Source organism: Bufo gargarizans, chromosome 8 (assembly GCF_014858855.1).
Source record: "Bufo gargarizans isolate SCDJY-AF-19 chromosome 8, ASM1485885v1, whole genome shotgun sequence".
Lineage (NCBI taxonomy): Eukaryota > Metazoa > Chordata > Amphibia > Anura > Bufonidae > Bufo > Bufo gargarizans.
The window spans coordinates 186,874,475-186,896,270 of record NC_058087.1 but is presented as its reverse complement, the minus strand read 5'-3'; the positions used below and the strand labels follow the sequence as shown (position 1 = coordinate 186,896,270).

The following is a 21,796-nucleotide window of genomic DNA, read 5'->3' as shown; positions in this document are numbered from 1 at the left end:
AGTCACCCCTTAGGTAGCAGGCAGGGTGGTGCTCTCTTCTATATATCCCATCTGTCAAATACTGAACAAGCCCTGCTGTCATTACATAGGCCCCCCGAATACCCCACACAGGGTGGATGGATAGATAGATATGAGATAGATAGATAGATACATGAGATAGATAGATATGAGATAGATAGATAGATAGATAGATAGATACATGAGATAGATACATGAGATAGATAGATAGATAGATAGATAGATAGATAGATAATAGATAGATAATAGATAGATAGATAGATAGATAGATAGATAGATAGATATGAGATAGATAGATAGATACGAGATAGATATGAGATAGATAGATAGATAGATAGATAATAGATAGATAATAGATAGATAGATAGATATGAGATAGATAGATAGATAGATAGATACATTTGATAGATAGATAGATAGTCTAGAGTACTGTAGATAGATAGATAGATAGATAGATAGATAGATAGATAGATAGATTAGCCATCGACACCAGTTCTCATGTGTTACTTGCCTGTGTCAGAGTCACGGCTGCCATGAATATAGGTGGTGGACATGGCCGATGCTGGTAGAAGTACCACCGCCTCTCCATCTCGCCCGGCAGGATCTCATAAGCCACATAGCGTACAAATCTTTTATAGACGCCCAGCCCGGCCTGGTCCAGCAGCACGTCGCGGGGGAGAGCTCTCTGGCCGCTGCTGATGGCTCTGCGGAAACTACTGGACCTCTTGCTGCTTATCTGTGTAGTGACAGTGAGGTGGTCTATGTTACGTGATATGACGGTCATGTATGATGCCTGCATGCTATCTTGTGACTCCCAGTTCTCTGATGCCAGACCTCCCTCTTTTGCAGGGACAGTCCCTATTTTGACCCAAGTCCCTCTGTCCCTCTTTGCTCCATAAATATCCCTCTTTTTCATCTGATGGATAGATTTGCATTAATACATCTACAATATTCATCCAGAAAGTGTTTAGCTCATCTTGTAGATTATTTTCATTATTTGATGCGATATAGATTTTAGAAATTTCTATATTCAGAATATGTGTGCGCTAGTGTAAAAGAAAGCTATTGAAGTGTATGGCTAGGCAGCGAAAACGGACTTGTCGCACAATGAACCAGAAGTGTCCCTAATAACCGTCCAAAAAGTTGGGAGCTATGTCCGATATCCACTTGGATTTTTTTTATCTTACTGGGTACATTTATAGTATAGTCAGAGCTCATGGGGGTAATATCTCAATCTTAACATTATGGGGGTCATTTATTAAGACCACCGTTTTAGACTTTGGTCTTAATAAGCCCCTGCTTATTAAGACCAATGTCTAAAACGCTGGTCTTAATAAATGACCCCCATAATGTTAAGATTGAGATATTACCCCCATGAGCTCTGACTATACTATACATCGCCGGTTATGAAGTGGCACCGGCCTCTCCATAACTTCGGCGCATCCACCGCCATTTCTAAATGTATGACAGCTCCCTTGCTGTCTTTTATATTTAGTCCATTTTCTATGCCTAAACCAGGTGTAAAAACTGATGGATGAGGCGGGCCTGCCGGACCCTTCCCCGGCCACGCCAAGCCCTCTTTTTTAGACCTGGCGTGAGCGAGGAAAAGTCTTTCTGGATAATAAATGACCCCCTATGTTTTTGTCATTTATATAACAATACAAATGTATAAATATATATATATATATATGTATAGTGTAGAAAGTAAAAGTGTTTTCATCAATAAAGTTATCAGCAAGATGTTGTTGACAGATCTTATTGTAATGACTTCATAATCAGGACAGCTTGACTCATTAAAGGAGTTTTCCAGGCTCCTGATATTATTGGCATGTTAACATCCGATCGGTGAGGGTCCGATACTCCCACTACCGATCAACTGTTCCCTGCAGTGAATGGAACAGGACGCACAGCGCTGATGAAAGTATAGTGGCCGTACCGGGTTACTGCAGCTCCGCTTCCCCTGAAGTGAAGGGGAACTGAGCTGCAGTAACGCGGCACGGCCACTATACTTTGATCGGCGCTGTGCTTCCTGTTCCGATTGGTGGGGGTGGAGAGGGTCTGACCCTCACCCATCAGATATCAGTGGTCTGTCCGGAGCCTATTATTGCCTGATAATAATTGATTCCCTACTGTATATTCATATTTTAAAGAAAACTTCAAGCAGAAACTAGCAACTAGCTGCTGTTGCCTGACCTTATTGACATTATATGTATATTTTTAGTACTGTGAACCCACAATAGTGAATTTCTGTACATGTACTTTATGTACTTGGAGAGGTTAGTTGCTATGAGGCCCCTTATGAGGGAAAGCTTTTGCATTGCTCACCAGGTCCACAAGCTGCAGGTAACAGATCTGCCCCTCTTCATTACCCTGTGAAAGGGCAAATAACATCTCCAGCTTGGCGGGGTCCAGGGGCAGCTCATGGTTGTTTACCAGGGCGGCAAAGGTGTCCGCACATACAAAACCCGTGTTATCTGGGTCAAGCTGAAAAGAGATATCATATCTTATAAAAGGAAGATGGATTGTGTTACAGACAGTGACTTTTTTTCCACAACATAGTCTTAGGCTACTTTCACACTTGCATTTTTACCTTTGACGGGCAGAGATCAGCAAAAACACTTCCATTTGTGATAATACAACAGCTCTGCTGTGTGGTGTAGTATAGAGGATCTGTCAGCTCTCCTGTGCGGTGTAGTATAGAGGATCTGTCAGCTCTCCTGTGCGGTGTAGTATAGAGGATCTGTCCGCTCTCCTTTGTGGTGTAGTATAGAGGATCTGTCGGCTCTCCTGTGTGGTGTAGTATAGAGGATCTGTCAGCTCTGCTGTGTGGTGTAGTATAGAGGATCTGTCGGCTCTCCTGTGTGGTGTAGTATAGAGGATCTGTCAGCTCTCCTGTGCGGTGTAGTATAGAGGATCTGTCAGCTCTGCTGTGTGGTGTAGTATAGAGGATCTGTCGGCTCTCCTGTGTGGTGTAGTATAGAGGATCTGTCAGCTCTCCTGTGTGGTGTAGTATAGAGGATCTGTCAGCTCTCCTGTGCGGTGTAGTATAGAGGATCTGTCAGCTCTCCTGTGCGGTGTAGTATAGAGGATCTGTCCGCTCTCCTTTGTGGTGTAGTATAGAGGATCTGTCGGCTCTCCTGTGTGGTGTAGTATAGAGGATCTGTCGGCTCTCCTGTGTGGTGTAGTATAGAGGATCTGTCAGCTCTCCTGTGTGGTGTAGTATAGAGGATCTGTCAGCTCTGCTGTGTGGTGTAGTATAGAGGATCTGTCAGCTCTGCTGTGTGGTGTAGTATAGAGGATCTGTCAGCTCTCCTGTGTGGTGTAGTATAGAGGATCTGTCAGCTCTCCTGTGTGGTGTAGTATAGAGGATCTGTCAGCTCTGCTGTGTGGTGTAGTATAGAGGATCTGTCAGCTCTCCTGTGTGGTGTAGTAGAGAGGATCTGTCAGCTCTCCTGTGTGGTGTAGTATAGAGGATCTGTCGGCTCTCCTGTGTGGTGTAGTATAGAGGATCTGTCAGCTCTCCTGTGTGGTGTAGTATAGAGGATCTGTCAGCTCTCCTGTGTGGTGTAGTATAGAGGATCTGTCAGCTCTCCTGTGTGGTGTAGTATAGAGGATCTGTCAGCTCTCCTGTGTGGTGTAGTATAGAGGATCTGTCAGCTCTCCTGTGTGGTGTAGTATAGAGGATCTGTCAGCTCTCCTGTGTGGTGTAGTATAGAGGATCTGTCAGCTCTCCTGTGTGGTGTAGTATAGAGGATCTGTCAGCTCTCCTGTGTGGTGTAGTATAGAGGATCTGTCAGCTCTCCTGTGTGGTGTAGTATAGAGGATCTGTCAGCTCTCCTGTGTGGTGTAGTATAGAGGATCTGTCAGCTCTCCTGTGTGGTGTAGTATAGAGGATCTGTCAGCTCTCCTGTGTGGTGTAGTATAGAGGATCTGTCAGCTCTCCTGTGTGGTGTAGTATAGAGGATCTGTCAGCTCTCCTGTGTGGTGTAGTATAGAGGATCTGTCAGCTCTCCTGTGTGGTGTAGTATAGAGGATCTGTCAGCTCTCCTGTGTGGTGTAGTATAGAGGATCTGTCAGCTCTCCTGTGTGGTGTAGTATAGAGGATCTGTCAGCTCTCCTGTGTGGTGTAGTATAGAGGATCTGTCGGCTCTCCTGTGTGGTGTAGTATAGAGGATCTGTCAGGCTCTCCTGTGTGGTGTAGTATAGAGGATCTGTCAGGCTCTCCTGTGTGGTGTAGTATAGAGGATCTGTCAGCTCTCCTGTGCGGTGTAGTATAGAGGATCTGTCGGCTCTCCTGTGTGGTGTAGTATAGAGGATCTGTCAGCTCTCCTGTGTGGTGTAGTATAGAGGATCTGTCAGCTCTCCTGTGTGGTGTAGTATAGAGGATCTGTCAGCTCTCCTGTGTGGTGTAGTATAGAGGATCTGTCGGCTCTCCTGTGTGGTGTAGTATAGAGGATCTGTCGGCTCTCCTGTGTGGTGTAGTATAGAGGATCTGTCGGCTCTCCTGTGTGGTGTAGTATAGAGGATCTGTCGGCTCTCCTGTGTGGTGTAGTATAGAGGATCTGTCGGCTCTCCTGTGTGGTGTAGTATAGAGGATCTGTCAGCTCTCCTGTGCGGTGTAGTATAGAGGATCTGTCGGCTCTCCTGTGTGGTGTAGTATAGAGGATCTGTCGGCTCTCCTGTGTGGTGTAGTATAGAGGATCTGTCAGCTCTCCTGTGTGGGTGTAGTATAGAGGATCTGTCAGCTCTCCTGTGTGGTGTAGTATAGAGGATCTGTCGCTCTCCTGTGTGGTGTAGTATAGAGGATCTGTCCGGCTCTCCTGTGTGGTGTAGTATAGAGGATCTGTCGGCTCTCCTGTGTGGTGTAGTATAGAGGATCTGTCGCTCTCCTGTGTGGTGTAGTATAGAGGATCTGTCAGCTCTCCTGTGTGGTGTAGTATAGAGGATCTGTCAGCTCTCCTGTGTGGTGTAGTATAGAGGATCTGTCAGCTCTCCTGTGTGGTGTAGTATAGAGGATCTGTCGCTCTCCTGTGTGGTGTAGTATAGAGGATCTGTCAGCTCTCCTGTGTGGTGTAGTATAGAGGATCTGTCAGCTCTCCTGTGTGGTGTAGTATAGAGGATCTGTCAGCTCTCCTGTGTGGTGTAGTATAGAGGATCTGTCAGCTCTCCTGTGTGGTGTAGTATAGAGGATCTGTCGCTCTCCCTGTGTGGTGTAGTATAGAGGATCTGTCCGCTCTCCTGTGTGGTGTAGTATAGAGGATCTGTCAGCTCTCCTGTGGGTGTAGTATAGAGGATCTGTCAGCTCTCCTGTGTGGTGTAGTATAGAGGATCTGTCAGCTCTCCTGTGCGGTGTAGTATAGAGGATCTGTCAGCTCCTGTGTGGTGTAGTATAGAGGATCTGTCGGCTCTCCTGTGTGGTGTAGTATAGAGGATCTGTCAGCTCTCCTGTGTGGTGTAGTATAGAGGATCTGTCGGCTCTCCTGTGTGGTGTAGTATAGAGGATCTGTCGGCTCTCCTGTGTGGTGTAGTATAGAGGATCTGTCGGCTCTCCTGTGTGGTGTAGTATAGAGGATCTGTCGGCTCTCCTGTGCGGTGTAGTATAGAGGATCTGTCAGCTCTCCTGTGCGGTGTAGTATAGAGGATCTGTCAGCGCTCCTGTGTGGTGTAGTATAGAGGATCTGTCGGCTCTCCTGTGTGGTGTAGTATAGAGGATCTGTCGGCTCTCCTGTGTGGTGTAGTATAGAGGATCTGTCGGCTCTCCTGTGTGGTGTAGTATAGAGGATCTGTCGGCTCTCCTGTGTGGTGTAGTATAGAGGATCTGTCAGCTCTCCTGTGCGGTGTAGTATAGAGGATCTGTCAGCTCTCCTGTGCGGTGTAGTATAGAGGATCTGTCAGCTCTCCTGTGCGGTGTAGTATAGAGGATCTGTCGGCTCTCCTGTGTGGTGTAGTATAGAGGATCTGTCAGCTCTCCTGTGCGGTGTAGTATAGAGGATCTGTCAGCTCTGCTGTGTGGTGTAGTATAGAGGATCTGTCAGCTCTCCTGTGTGGTGTAGTATAGAGGATCTGTCGGCTCTCCTGTGTGGTGTAGTATAGAGGATCTGTCAGCTCTCCTGTGTGGTGTAGTATAGAGGATCTGTCGGCTCTCCTGTGTGGTGTAGTATAGAGGATCTGTCGGCTCTCCTGTGTGGTGTAGTATAGAGGATCTGTCAGCTCTCCTGTGTGGTGTAGTATAGAGAATCTGTCAGCTCTCCTGTGTGGTGTAGTATAGAGGATCTGTCAGCTCTCCTGTGCGGTGTAGTATAGAGGATCTGTCAGCTCTCCTGTGTGGTGTAGTATAGAGGATCTGTCAGCTCTCCTGTGCGGTGTAGTATAGTGGATCTGTCGCTCTCTGTGGGTAGTATAGGGATCTGTCGGCTCCTCTGTGTGGTGTAGTATAGAGGATCTGTCGGCTCCTCTGTGTGGTGTAGTATAGAGGATCTGTCGGCTCTCCTGTGTGGTGTAGTATAGAGGATCTGTCAGCTCTCCTGTGTGGTGTAGTATAGAGGATCTGTCAGCTCTCCTGTGTGGTGTAGTATAGTGGATCTGTCAGCTCTCCTGTGTGGTGTAGTATAGAGGATCTGTCCGCTCTCCTGTGTGGTGTAGTATAGAGGATCTGTCGGCTCTCCTGTGCGGTGTAGTATAGAGGATCTGTCAGCTCTCCTGTGCGGTGTAGTATAGAGGATCTGTCGGCTCTCCTGTGTGGTGTAGTATAGAGGATCTGTCGGCTCTCCTGTGCGGTGTAGTATAGAGGATCTGTCGGCTCTCCTGTGTGGTGTAGTATAGAGGATCTGTCAGCTCTCCTGTGTGGTGTAGTATAGAGGATCTGTCAGCTCTCCTGTGTGGTGTAGTATAGAGGATCTGTCGGCTCTCCTGTGTGGTGTCGTATAGAGGATCTGTCCGCTCTCCTGTGTGGTGTAGTATAGAGGATCTGTCAGCTCTCCTGTGTGGTGTAGTATAGAGGATCTGTCAGCTCTCCTGTGTGGTGTAGTATAGAGGATCTGTCAGCTCTCCTGTGTGGTGTAGTATAGAGGATCTGTCAGGCTCTCCTGTGTGGTGTAGTATAGAGGATCTGTCAGCTCTCCTGTGTGGTGTAGTATAGAGGATCTGTCAGCTCTCCTGTGTGGTGTAGTATAGAGGATCTGTCAGCTCTCCTGTGTGGTGTAGTATAGAGGATCTGTCAGCTCTCCTGTGTGGTGTAGTATAGAGGATCTGTCAGCTCTCCTGTGTGGTGTAGTATAGAGGATCTGTCAGCTCTCCTGTGCTGGTGTAGTATAGAGGATCTGTCGCTCTCCTGTGTGGTGTCGTATAGAGGATCTGTCCGCTCTCCTGTGTGGTGTAGTATAGAGGATCTGTCGCTCTCCTGTGTGGTGTAGTATAGAGGATCTGTCAGCTCTCCTGTGTGGTGTAGTATAGAGGATCTGTCAGCTCTCCTGTGTGGTGTAGTATAGAGGATCTGTCAGCTCTCCTGTGTGGTGTAGTATAGAGGATCTGTCAGCTATCCTGTGTTGTGTAGTATAGAGGATCTGTCAGCTCTCCTGTGCGGTGTAGTATAGAGGAGCTGTCGGCTCTCCTGTGTGGTGTAGTATAGAGGATCTGTCCGCTCTCCTGTGTGGTGTAGTATAGAGGATCTGTCGGCTCTCCTGTGTGGTGTAGTATAGAGGATCTGTCAGCTCTCCTGTGTGGTGTAGTATAGAGGATCTGTCGGCTCTCCTGTGTGGTGTAGTATAGAGGATCTGTCAGCTCTCCTGTGTGGTGTAGTATAGAGGATCTGTCGGCTCTCCTGTGTGGTGTAGTATAGAGGATCTGTCAGCTCTCCTGTGTGGTGTAGTATAGAGGATCTGTCGGCTCTCCTGTGTGGTGTAGTATAGAGGATCTGTCAGCTCTCCTGTGTGGTGTAGTATAGAGGATCTGTCGGCTCTCCTGTGTGGTGTAGTATAGAGGATCTGTCAGCTCTCCTGTGTGGTGTAGTATAGAGGATCTGTCCCCTCTCCTGTGCGGTGTAGTATAGAGGATCTGTCGGCTCTCCTGTGTGGTGTAGTATAGAGGATCTGTCGGCTCTCCTGTGTGGTGTAGTATAGAGGATCTGTCGGCTCTCCTGTGTGGTGTAGTATAGAGGATCTGTCAGCTCTCCTGTGCGGTGTAGTATAGAGGATCTGTCAGCTCTCCTGTGCGGTGTAGTATAGAGGATCTGTCAGCTCTCCTGTGTGGTGTAGTATAGAGGATCTGTCAGCTCTGCTGTGTGGTGTAGTATAGAGGATCTGTCGGCTCTCCTGTGCGGTGTAGTATAGAGGATCTGTCAGCTCTCCTGTGTGGTGTAGTATAGAGGATCTGTCGGCTCTCCTGTGTGGTGTAGTATAGAGGATCTGTCAGCTCTCCTGTGTGGTGTAGTATAGAGGATCTGTCGGCTCTCCTGTGCGGTGTAGTATAGAGGATCTGTCAGCTCTCCTGTGTGGTTTAGTATAGAGGATCTGTCGGCTCTCCTGTGTGGTGTAGTATAGAGGATCTTTCAGCTCTCCTGTGCGGTGTATTATAGAGGATCTGTCAGCTCTCCTGTGTGGTGTAGTATAGAGGATCTGTCAGCTCTCCTGTGCGGTGTAGTATAGAGGATCTGTCAGCTCTCCTGTGCGGTGTAGTATAGAGGATCTGTCGGCTCTCCTGTGTGGTGTAATATCACGCAGATCTTGCTGGGCCACTTCACTGCCAGGTCATGCTCTCCTCATGTCAGTTCTGCTCTCTTCTTGATTCTTCACTGTAGACCTTCTGTCCTTGTTTTCTCTTATTAATTACTGTGACTCCATCTTGGAGTTTATTCATCTCCCAAGTCGCCCACACACAGAACACCCGGCTCTATGACCTGCTCTCCTGCCACACAAAGCCCTGACTCCCCTACACCTTCTCATGAAAACGATGTTGTGTTCAATCAGTCTCACCAGGATCTATTCAGTGCACACCCACATGTCCTTCCTGTACAGATACTGTCCGCACACCCCCGAGACACCCAACAGGACCTAAGAATCGCCACGTAACCTCCAACACCAGCTGTATAACCGTAATCCTCATGCACATAACATACCGCCCCAAAATATCCTATGCATTTAGATGTGAAAATAACTAAGACAAAAAAATGGAGCTCACAAAGTTCCGCATAAAAGGTATTATATTTTATTGAAACATAGTATATAACAATATATGTCATTATAAAGGGGGAAGTGACAGAGCAGACTCCATCCCGGCAGAGCACACTTTGTTTAGGTGAGTCCTGTTTTTGCTGTTGTCTTCCTGGAGTTTTGGCTAAGATTTTTGCGGGATTGCTCCGTATGTACTATTAGTTTGCCAATATCCTTATATTATGTATTGTTAATGACTCTCACAATTATTAACTCACCCGTCCGCTATCTTTTACTTCTATAGTATATCAATTTATATATACAGTACAGACCAAAAGTTTGGACACACCTTCTCATTCAAAGAGTTTTCTTTATTTTCATGACTATGAAAATTGTAGATTCACACCGAAGGCATCAAAACTATGAAATAACACATGTGGAATTATATACATAACAAAAAAGTGTGAAACAACTGAAAATATGTCATATTCTAGGTTCTTCAAAGTAGCCACCTTTTGCTTTGATTACTGCTTTGCACACTCTTGGCATTCTCTTGATGAGCTTCAAGAGGTAGTGTAATGCAAGGCACCAACAAACAGACCAGTGATGAAAGCAAAAAGGTGTTTATTCACCAGAAACATAAACGTCCAGGACACTTGCTGGTAACAAGGAATAATAACAAAAAAACAGGCAAGGAGATTCCAGGAATAGTCCCAACCAGTGCTGAATGATGCTGTGCACTTGGCAGTCGAGTCACTCCAGATCTTGGGTCCGCTGTAAGGACAAAGTTCCTGGCAGTCTTCAGTCACTAGGAGTTGTGACCTATACCTGGTTGAGGGAAAATAACAGTGGGCACTGATCACCCTGAGAGACCTCCTTTTAAATGCCTGCTGACCAATCCCAGGGTGCCAAGTGTCCACTACCATAGGTGAACAAATTGCCCTGCACCTGAGGACAAGGCCTAAGGCAATCACAAGTTGATTAACCCATGGCTGGCTCCCTAATCCACTTTGCTCTTGTGAGTCAGTATAATATGCGCCACTGGTCGACGAAGTGCATAAGAAGCGCGTACTCGCGACCGTGTATCCCTTTGCGAACCTGCCCTCGTGCGTACGCACGGACGCATGATTGACTCAGCGCGAGTATGCGAGCGCGTGGACCCAGATGCGGAAACGGAAGTCGCAGGAGACACCGGAGACAACCCTGGCCGCGGCGTCTTGTCACTCGCCTGGCCACTCTGTCCCCGGGACTCCGACGGTCCTCCCCTCCGATGTCCACGCGAACGCATCTCCGCACTGGCTCGCAAGGGGGTCAGCGCTGGTGCATCAGAGACACGCATAACCTGTCCCGCAACTCCACGAGGACCCCTCTTGGTTCCCCTGGAGTGCAAAGCAGGTGAGGATCTTACAGGTAGTCACCTGAAATGGTCTTCCAACAGTCTTGAAGGAGTTCCCAGAGATGCTTAGCACTTGTTGGCCCTTTTGCCTTCACTCTGTGGTCCAGCTCACCCCAAACCATCTCGATTGGGTTCAGGTCCGGTGACTGTGGAGGCCAGGTCATCTGGCGCAGCACCCCATCACTCTCCTTCATGGTCAAATAGCCCTTACACAGCCTGGGATGTTGAAATATAAATGATGGTCCAACTAAACGCAAACCGGATGGAATAGCATGCCGCTGCAAGATGCTGTGGTAGCCATGCTGGTTCAGTATGCCTTCAATTTTGAATAAATCCCCAACAGTGTCACCAGCAAAGCACCCCCACACCATCACACCTCCTCCTCCATGCTTCACGGTGGGAACCAGGCATGTAGAGTCCATCCGTTCACCTTTTCTGCGCCGCACAAAGACACGTGGTTGGAACCAAAGATCTCAAATTTGGACTCATCAGACCAAAGCACAGATTTCCACTGGTCTAATGTCCATTCCTTGTGTTCTTTAGCCCAAACAAGTCTCTTCTGCTTGTTGCCTGTCCTTAGCGGTGGTTTCCTAGCAGATATTCTACCATGAAGGCCTGATTCACACAGTCTCCTCTTAACAGTTGTTCTAGAGATGTGTCTGCTGCTAGAACTCTGTGTGGCATTGACCTGGTCTCTAATCTGAGCTGCTGTTAACCTGCGATTTCTGAGGCTGGTGACTCGGATGAACTTATCCTCCGCAGCAGAGGTGACTCTTGGTCTTCCTTTCCTGGGGCGGTCCGCATGTGAGCCAGTTTCTTTGTAGCGCTTGATGGTTTTTGTGACTGCACTTGGGGCTACTTTCAAAGTTTTCCCAATTTTTCGGACTGACTGACCTTCATTTCTTACCCTGGGTTCACACCTGAGCGTTGCGCAAACGCGCGTTTTACGCGCGTTTTTGTCGCGCGTTCTTATGCGCGTTTTTTGTAATAGTAAACGCGCGTTTGACGCACGTTTGTGTCATTGACTGCAGTGTCCTATGGCCACAAACGCGCGTCAAAACGCCCCAAAGAAGCTCAAGTACTTGTTTGAGCGTCGGGCGTTTTACAGCGCGTTCGTACGCGCTGTAAAACGCCCAGGTGTGAACCATTCCCATAGGGAAGCATTGGATTTCATGTCTTGAGCGTTTTACAGCGCGTTTGAACGCGCTGTAAAACGCTCAGGTGTGAACCCAGGGTTAAAGTAATGATGGCCACTCGTTTTTCTTTACTTAGCTGCTTTTTTCTTGCCATAATACAAATTCTAACAGTCTATTCAGTAGGACTATCAGCTGTGCATCCACCTGACTTCTCCACAACGCAACTGATGGTCCCAACCCCATTTATAAGGCAAGAAATCCCACTTATTAAACCTGACAGGGCACACCTGTGAAGTGAAGACCATTTCAGGTGACTACCTCTTGAAGCTCATCAAGAGAATGCCAAGAGTGTGCAAAGCAGTAATCAAAGCAAAAGGTGGCTACTTTGAAGAACCGAGAATATGACATATTTTCAGTTGTTTCACACTTTTTTGTTATGTATATAATTCCACATGTGTTAATTCATAGTTTTGATGCCTTCATTGTGAATCTACAATTTTCATAGTCATGAAAATAAAGAAAGCTCTTTGAATGAAAAGGTGTGTCCAAACTTTTGGTCTGTACTGTATATATATGTAAATTTGATTTCTATTTATTTCCCAATTTGATATATTTCTGCGGTGTGTGTTCTGCCGGGATGGAGTCTGTTCTGTCACTTCCCCCTTTTTAATGGCATATATTGTTATATACCATGTTTCAATAAAATATAAAACCTTTTATATGGGTACTTTGTGAGCTCCAATTTTTTTATCTTATTTGTTTTGTAAACTCGGGAGCTTGTACCGGTTTATCTATTTAGCTGGACCCATTTATTTAGCAACAATATTCATTGATACACTAAGTATTGGCAATAGGGATATCCATGGTCGTTTTTTGACTTGTATCATTTAGATGAGATTAGTCCATTGCAGCAGTTATATTCCTGTACATAGGAGGCAGTATTATAGTAGTTATATTCTTGTACATAGGAGACAGTATTATAGTAGTTATATTCTTGTACATAGGAGCAGTATTATAGTAGTTATATTCTTGTACATAGGAGCAGTATTATAGTAGTTATATTCTTGTACATAGGAGCAGTATTATAGTAGTTATATTCTTGTACATAGGAGGCAGTATTATAGTAGTTATATTCTTGTACATAGGAGGCAGTATTATAGTAGTTATATTCTTGTACATAGGAGGCAGTATTATAGAAGTTATATTCTTGTGCATAGGAGCAGTATTATAGTAGTTATATTCTTGTACATAGGAGGCAGTATTATAGTAGTTATATTCTTGTACATAGGAGCAGTATTATAGTAGTTATATTCTTGTACATAGGAGCAGTATTATAGTAGTTATATTCTTGTACATAGGAGGCAGTATTATAGTAGTTATATTCTTGCACATAGGAGCAGTATTATAGTAGTTATATTCTTGTACATAGGAGCAGTATTATAGTAGTTATATTCTTGTACATAGGAGGCAGTATTATAGAAGTTATATTCTTGTACATAGGAGCAGTATTATAGTAGTTATATTCTTGTACATAGGAGGCAGTATTATAGTAGTTATATTCCTGCACATAGGAGGCAGTATTATAGTAGTTATATTCTTGTACATAGGAGCAGTATTATAGTAGTTATATTCCTGTACATAGGAGCAGTATTATAGTAGTTATATTCTTGTACATAGGAGCAGTATTATAGCAGTTATATTCCTGTACATAGGAGCAGTATTATAGTAGTTATATTCCTGTACATAGGAGGCGGTATTATAGTAGTTATATTCTTGTACATAGGAGACAGTATTATAGTAGTTATATTCTTGTACATAGGAGCAGTATTATAGTAGTTATATTCTTGTACATAAGAGGCAGTATTATAGTAGTTATATTCTTGCACATAGGAGCAGTATTATAGTAGTTATATTCTTGTACATAGGAGCAGTATTATAGTAGTTATATTCTTGTACATAGGAGCAGTATTATAGTAGTTATATTCCTGTACATAGGAGCAGTATTATAGTAGTTATATTCTTGTACATAGTAGACAGTATTATAGTAGTTATATTTTTTGTACATAGGAGCAGTATTATAGTAGTTATATTCTTGTACATAGGATCAGTATTATAGTAGTTATATTCTTGTACATAGGAGCAGTATTATAGTAGTTATATTCTTGTACATAAGAGCAGTATTATAGTAGTTATATTCTTGTACATAGGAGCAGTATTATAGTAGTTGTATTCTTGTACATAAGAGGCAGTATTATAGTAGTTATATTCTTGTGCATAGGAGGCAGTATTATAGTAGTTATATTCATGTACATAGGAGCAGTATTATAGAAGTTATATTCTTGTGCATAGGAGCAGTATTATAGTAGTTATATTCATGTACATAGGAGCAGTATTATAGTAGTTATATTCTTATACATAGGAGCAGTATTATAGTAGGTATATTGTTGTAAATATAAGCAGTATTATAATAGTTATATTCTTGTACATAGAAGGCAGTATTATAGTAGTTATATTCTTGTACATAGAAGCAGTATTATAGCAGTTATATTCTTGTACATAGGAGCAGTATTATAGTAGTTATATCCTTGTACATAGGAGCAGTATTATAGTAGTTATATTCTTGTACACAGGAGCAGTATTATAGTAGTTATATTCTTGTACATAGAAGGCAGTATTATAGTAGTTATATTCTTGTACATAGAAGCAGTATTATAGCAGTTATATTATTGTACATAGGAGCAGTATTATAGTAGTTATATCCTTGTACATAGGAGCAGTATTGGAGTAGTTATATTCCTGTACATAGGAGCAGTATTATAGTAGTTATATTCCTGTACATAGGGGCAGTATTATAGTAGTTATATTCTTGTACATAGGAGCAGTATTATAGTAGTTATATTCTTGTACATAGGAGCAGTATTATAGTAGTTATATTCTTGTACGTAGGAGCAGTATTATAGTAGTTATATTCTTGTACATAGGAGCAGTATTATAGTAGTTATATTCTTGTACATAGGAGGCAGTATTATAGTAGTTATATTCTTGTACATAGGAGCAGTATTATAGTAGTTATATTCCTATACATAGGAGCAGTATTATAGTAGTTATATTCTTGTACATAGGAGCAGTATTATAGTAGTTATATTCCTGTACATAGGAGCAGTATTATAGTAGTTATATTCCTGTACATAGGAGCAGTATTATAGTAGTTATATTCCTGTACATAGGAGCAGTATTATAGTAGTTATATTCTTGTACATAGGAGGCAGTATTATAGTAGTTATATTCTTGTACATAGGAGCAGTATTATAGTAGTTATATTCCTGTACATAGGAGCAGTATTATAGTAGTTATATTCTTGTACATAGGGGGCAGTATTATAGTAGGTATATTCTTGTACATAGGAGCAGTATTATAGCAGTTATATTCTTGTACATAGGAGCAGTATTATAGTAGTTATATTCTTGTACATAGGAGCAGTATTATAGTAGTTATATTCCTGTACATAGGAGCAGTATTATAGTAGTTATATTCTTGTACATAGGAGCAGTATTATAGTAGTTATATTCTTGTACATAGGAGGCAGTATTATAGTAGTTATATTCTTGTACATAGGAGCAGTATTATAGTAGTTATATTCCTGTACATAGGAGCAGTATTATAGTAGTTATATTCTTGTACATAGGGGGCAGTATTATAGTAGGTATATTCTTGTACATAGGAGCAGTATTATAGCAGTTATATTCTTGTACATAGGAGCAGTATTATAGTAGTTATATTCTTGTACATAGGAGCAGTATTATAGTAGTTATATTCCTGTACATAGGAGCAGTATTATAGTAGTTATATTCTTGTACATAGGAGCAGTAGTATAGTAGGGCTTTAGCTGAATGGGCTTGAAACATTACCGCCAATCATATGTACTGGAAATGTGTTTCTCTTGGTAGGTCAGAAAATGCACATTACTAAGTTGTATATAAGCTAATATGAAACATCTGCTCCTCCCTGATTTATGATGGGAACAACATCTGTTTTATATACTTTACAGTCTTGATCTGCTCTACTTGGTTATCATCATTAGTCCCACAGACTTTGAGTGGACCACCAGCATGCACGCTCGACCACCGCTGCATTCATACCGACCCTTGCTGCAGGTATGTAGTGAGGATGAATGGGGGTTTGAGACATTTATTGTAGTAATTAGTGAGGGTCCCATCGATGGGGTCAGTGTTTAGACAATAATCACCCCTCCAGTTGATAAGTAATAAATGGCGATTGAAGAAGTACTCCATTGTCCGTTAAAGGGATTGACAGCTGAAATAATAATTTCTGTGCCCATAATATAAGATTTACCACTTAATATTAGGCTTGAGTTGAGGTGGTTATTTCTGCAGATATCAGTCTCTGGCTCCTGCTCCACACTGGAGGGGCTTCCTGAGTCGCACGAGACCCTTGGTGTGAGGCGGCTAAGCCAGCCATTATCCAGTCATCCGGCCCCTTCTCACACAGGACTGGTCACGCTCCGACTCAGGACAGAAGAAGAGGTGCCGGCACTGCAAACCCAAACCGATAAACTGGAGACTGTGGTGTCCTTGTTCATTCAAGCCTATTAGTAATCTATTTCAATCATAAAGGAATGTTAACAGAATTATTGTAGCTGGACAATCCCTTTAAATGTTCACATAGACCAGTTGTGATGTCTCATCGCCTATATACTAGGTGCTTCTCAGTGTCACACGTCCACATCATCTGATTCTCTATGTGGGGACTTGATCCGTCCTTCTCAGACATAAAAGGTCATGTTCCTAATACACCGAGCCACCGAATTATCATACGCCCAGCTCATACCCCTGACACGTTCTATAACGACTTATAAAATTCAATACTAAATTAAAGAAACCATGGTGAAAAATATAAAGAAATTAAAAATCATTCTCCTCACCCGACCTGTTTCATCGTGTCCCTTGTGTCACATGTATGGCTGCTCTCCCTGTCATCTACTCAGTCAAACTTCTCCTTGTTCTCATCATTAATACATGTTACAGTATTACATTATCCAGCTCCAAAATCTTTCTCCTCCTGTCACTTCACATAGCACTAACCCCTCATCGTCCTCCATGCTCTCATACCCTCAGTGGATGCTGTCACTCTCATCCTCTCTCTCTCATACCCTCAGTGGATGCTGTCACTCTCATCCTCTCTCTATCATACCCTCAGTAGATGCTGTCACTCTCATCATCCATGCTCTCATACACTCAGAAGATGCGGTCACTCTCATCATTCCTCTCTCATACTCTCAGTAGATGCGGTCACTCTCTCATACCCTCAGTAGATGCTGTCACTCTCATCCTCCCTCTCTCATACCCTCAGTAGATGCTGTCACTCTCATCCTCTCTCTCATACCCTCAGTAGATGCTGTCACTCTCATCCTCTCTGTCAAACCTTCAGTAGATGCTGTCAGTCTCATTCTCTCTCTCTCTCTTATACAATCAGTAGATCCGGTCACTCTCATCCTCCCTCTCTCATACCCTCAGTAGATGCTGTGACTCTCATCCTCCCTCTCTCATACACTCAGTAGATGCAGGCACTCTTATGCTCTCTCTCACTCTCATCCTCTCTCTCATACACTCAGTAGATGCTGTCACTCTCATCATCCCTCTCTCATACACTCAGTAGATGCTGTCACTGTCATACTCCCTCTCATACACTCAGTAGATGCTGGCACTCTCATCCTCTCGCTCTCTTTCTCTCTCTCTCATACTCTCCGTAGATGCTGTCACTCTCATCCTCCCTCTCTAATACACTCAGTAGATGCTGTCACTCTCATCCTCCATGCTCTCATACACTCAGAAGATGCGGTCACTCTCATCATTCCTCTCTCATACCCTCAGTAGATGCTGTCACTCTCATCCTCCCTCTCTAATACACTCAGTGGATGCTGTCCCTCTCATCCTCCATGCTCTCATACACTCAGAAGATGCGGTCACTCTCATCATTCCTCTCTCATACCCTCAGTAGATGTGGTCACTCTCATCCTCTCTCTCATACCCTCAGTGGATGCTGTCCCTCTCATCCTCTCTCTCTCATACCCTCAGTAGATGCTTTCACTCTCATCCTCCTTCTCTCATACCTTCAGTAGATGCTGTCACTCTCATCCTCCCTCTCTCATACACTCAGTAGATGCTGTCACTCTCATCCACCATCTGTCATACCCTCAGTAGATGTGGTCACTCTCATCATCCCTCTCTCATACCTTCAGTAGATGCTGTCACTCTCATCATCCCTATCTCATACCCTCAGTAGATGCTGTTACTCTCATCATCCCTCTCTCATACCCTCACTAGATGCGGTCACTCTCATCCTCCATGCTCTCATACCTTCAGTAGATGCTGTCACTCTCATCATCCCTCTCTCATACCCTCAGTAGATGTAGTCACTCTCAACATCCCTCTCTCATACCCTCAGTTGATGCTGTCACTCTCATTCTTAATGCTCTCATACCTTTAGTAGATGCTGTCAATCTCATCCTCCCTCTCTCATACCCTCAGTAGATGTGGTCACTCTCATCATCCCTCTCTCATACCCTCACTAGATGCGGTCACTCTCATCCTCCATGCTCTCATACCCTCAGTAGATGCTGTCACTCTCATCCTCCCTCTCTCATACCTCCAGTAGATGCGGTCACTCTCATCATCCCTCTCTCATACCCTCACTAGATGCAGTCACTCTCATCCTCCATGCTCTCATACACTCAGTAGATGCGATCACTCTCATCATCCCTCTCTCATACCCTCAGTAGATGCGGTCACTCTCATCCTCCATGCTCTCATACCCTCAGTAGATGCTGTTGTTCTCATCATCCCTTTCTCATACCTTCAGTAGATGCTGCCACTCTCATCATCCCTCTCTCATACCCTCGCTAGATGGGGTCACTCTCATCCTCCATGCTCTCATACACTAAGTAGATGCGATCACTCTCATCCTCCCTCTCTCATACCCTCAGTAGATGCAGTCACTCTCATCATCCCTCTCTCATACCCTCACTAGATGCGGTCACTCTCATCATCCCTCTCTCATACCCTCAGTAGATGCAGTCACTCTCATCATCTCTCTCTCATACCCTCAGTAGATTCGGTCACTCTCATCATCCCTCTCTCATACTCTCAGTAGATGTGGTCACTCTCATCATCCCTCTCTCATACCCTCAGTAGATGCGGTCACTCTCATCCTCCATGCCCTCATACCCTCAGTAGATGTGGTCACTCTTATCATCCCTCTCTCATACCCTCAGTAGATGCGGTCACTCTCATCCTCCATGCTCTCATACCCTCAGTAGATGCAGTCACTCTCATCCTCCATGCTCTCATACCCTCAGTAGATGTGGTCACTCTCATCCTCCCTCTCTCATACCCTCAGTACATGCTGTCACTCTCATCCTCCCTCTCTCATACCCTCAGTAGATGCAGTCACTCTCATCATCCCTCTCTCATACCCTCAGTAGATGCGGTCACTCTCATCATCCCTCTCTCATACCCTCAGTAGATGCGGTCACTCTTATCCTCCCTCTCTCATACCCTCAGTAGATGCTGTCACTCTCATCATCCCTCTCTCATACCCTCAGTAGATGCGGTCACTCTCATCCTCCCTCTCTCATACCCTCAGTACATGCTGTCACTCTCATCCTCCCTCTCTCATACCCTCAGTAGATGCAGTCACTCTCATCATCCCTCTCTCATACCCTCAGTAGATGCGGTCACTCTCATCATCCCTCTCTCATACCCTCAGTAGATGCGGTCACTCTTATCCTCCCTCTCTCATACCCTCAGTAGATCAGTAGATGCGGTCACTCTCATCCTCCCTCGCTCATACCCCCAGTGGATGCTGTCACTCTCATCATTCCTCTCTCATACCCTCAGTAGATGTGGTCACTCTCATCATCCCTCTCTCATACCCTCAGTAGATTCGGTCACTCTTATCCTCCCTCTCTCATACCCTCAGTGGATGCTGTCACTCTCATCATCCCTCTCTCATACCCTCAGTAGATGCGGTCACTCTCATCCTCCCTCTCTCATACCCTCAGTGGATGCTGTCACTCTCATCATCCCTCTCTCATACCCTCAGTACATGCTGTCACTCTCATCCTCCCTCTCTCATACCCTCAGTGGATGCTGTCACTCTCATCATCCCTCTCTCATACCCTCAGTAGATGCGGTCACTCTCATCCTCCCTCTCTCATACCCTCAGTGGATGCTGTCACTCTCATCATCCCTCTCTCATACCCTCAGTACATGCTGTCACTCTCATCCTCCCTCTCTCATACCCTCAGTAGATGCTGTCACTCTCATCATCCCTCTCTCATACCCTCAGTACATGCTGTCACTCTCATCCTCCCTCTCTCATACCCTCAGTGGATGCGGTCACTCTCATCATCCCTCTCTCATACCCTCAGTAGATGCGGTCACTCTCATCCTCCATGCTCTCATACCCTCAGTAGATGTGGTCACTCTCATCATCCCTCTCTCATACCCTCAGTAGATGCGGTCACTCTCATCCTCCCTCTCTCATACCCTCAGTGGATGCTGTCACTCTCATCATCCCTCTCTCATACCCTCAGTAGATGCGGTCACTCTCATCCTCCCTCTCTCATACCCTCAGTAGATGTGGTCACTCTCATCATCCCTCTCTCATACCCTCAGTAGATGCGGTCACTCTCATCCTCCGTGCTCTTCCCCCTCCCTCCCGTCTTACCTGCCCCTGGATGAGGCGCAGCAGGGAGCTCCTGTCCATATACCCGCAGCGGGGCTGTTGTACGGGGCGCTGCGCTGTGGTGGGGGGTGAGCTCTACCTGCAGAGCAGCCCCCCACTCCAGGGATACAGGGAGAGAGTGTGGAGGTCCGGGAGGGGAAGGGGGGACTTGCAACGGAGACAGAAACGAGGGGGGAAGGAGAGGATGGTGCAATGATTGACAGCTGCCCCTCCTGCCCAGTGCAGGGGAGATACCAGGAGGGGGCAGGTGAGCCCGAGTGACGGAGGATGGAGGGTATGTACTGGGCAGCAGGATGCAGGCACTGGCACAGCCCGGGGGCTGAACACACCGGAGATCCAGGTGATGCCCACCCGATCCACGCTTCCACACACGGCAGAGAGCTGTCACATCCCCCTCCCCTCACACACAGGCCTGGGCACCGCCTGCGAATGCCAATGAGACAGATCGGGGGTGTGTGGCAGCCAGCAGCCAATGGCAGGCCGGGGAATGGGGGGCCAAGCCTGGAGGGAGGGGGAGATGCAGCTCATCATCACCTGAGAGCACCCCAAGCCCATCAGTGTGTCCTCCACCTCACAGCAACAGAGTGTCAGCTCCTGGGCCAGGAATTACAGTGTATCCCCTCCCAGCAACAATGTATCCTCTCCCTGCAGCAGATGAGCCAGGAATAACAGTGTATCCACCTCCCAGCAACAATGTATCCTCTCCCTGCAGCAGATGAGCCAGGAATAACAGTGTATCCACCTCACAGCAACAATGTATCCTCTCCCTGCAGCAGATGAGCCAGGAATTACAGTGTATCCCCTCACAGCAACAATGTATCCTCTCCCTGCAGCAGATGAGCCGGGAATTACAGTGTATCCACCTCACAGCAACAATGTATCCTCTCCCTGCAGCAGATGAGCCAGGAATAACAGTGTATCCCCTCACAGCAACAATGTATCCTCTCCCTGTAGCAGATGAGCCAGGAATAACAGTGTATCCACCTCACAGCAACAATGTATCCTCTCCCTGCAGCAGATGAGCCAGGAATTACAGTGTATCACATCACAGCAACAATGTATCCTCTCCCTGCAGCAGATGAGCCGGGAATTACAGTGTATCCACCTCACAGCAACAATGTATCCTCTCCCTGTAGCAGATGAGCCGGGAATTACAGTGTATCCACCTCCCAGCAACAATGTATCCTCTCCCTGCAGCAGATGGGCCGGGAATTACAGTGTATCCCCCTCACAGCAACAATGTATCCTCTCCCTGCAGCAGATGAGCCAGGAATTACAGTGTATCCACCTCCCAGCAACAATGTATCCTCTCCCTGCAGCAGATGAGCCGGGAA

At 45.4% G+C, this 21,796-nt stretch overlaps 1 protein-coding gene across 1 annotated transcript in view; it reads right to left on the bottom strand.

Moving 5' to 3' along the window:
- The window catches only part of RHBDL1 (rhomboid like 1), a 37,857-nt gene extending 17,040 nt beyond the window's left edge, over positions 1-20,817 (bottom strand). The window contains exons 1-3 of the mRNA XM_044303555.1: positions 20,445-20,817; positions 2,344-2,502; positions 530-754 (exon numbers count right to left, since the gene is read on the bottom strand). Coding sequence (XP_044159490.1) covers positions 530-754; positions 2,344-2,502; positions 20,445-20,483 — 423 coding nt within the window. The 5' untranslated portion in view covers positions 20,484-20,817. The remainder of the gene's footprint in view (positions 1-529; positions 755-2,343; positions 2,503-20,444) is intronic.
- Between the last annotated feature and the right edge of the window lie 979 nt (positions 20,818-21,796).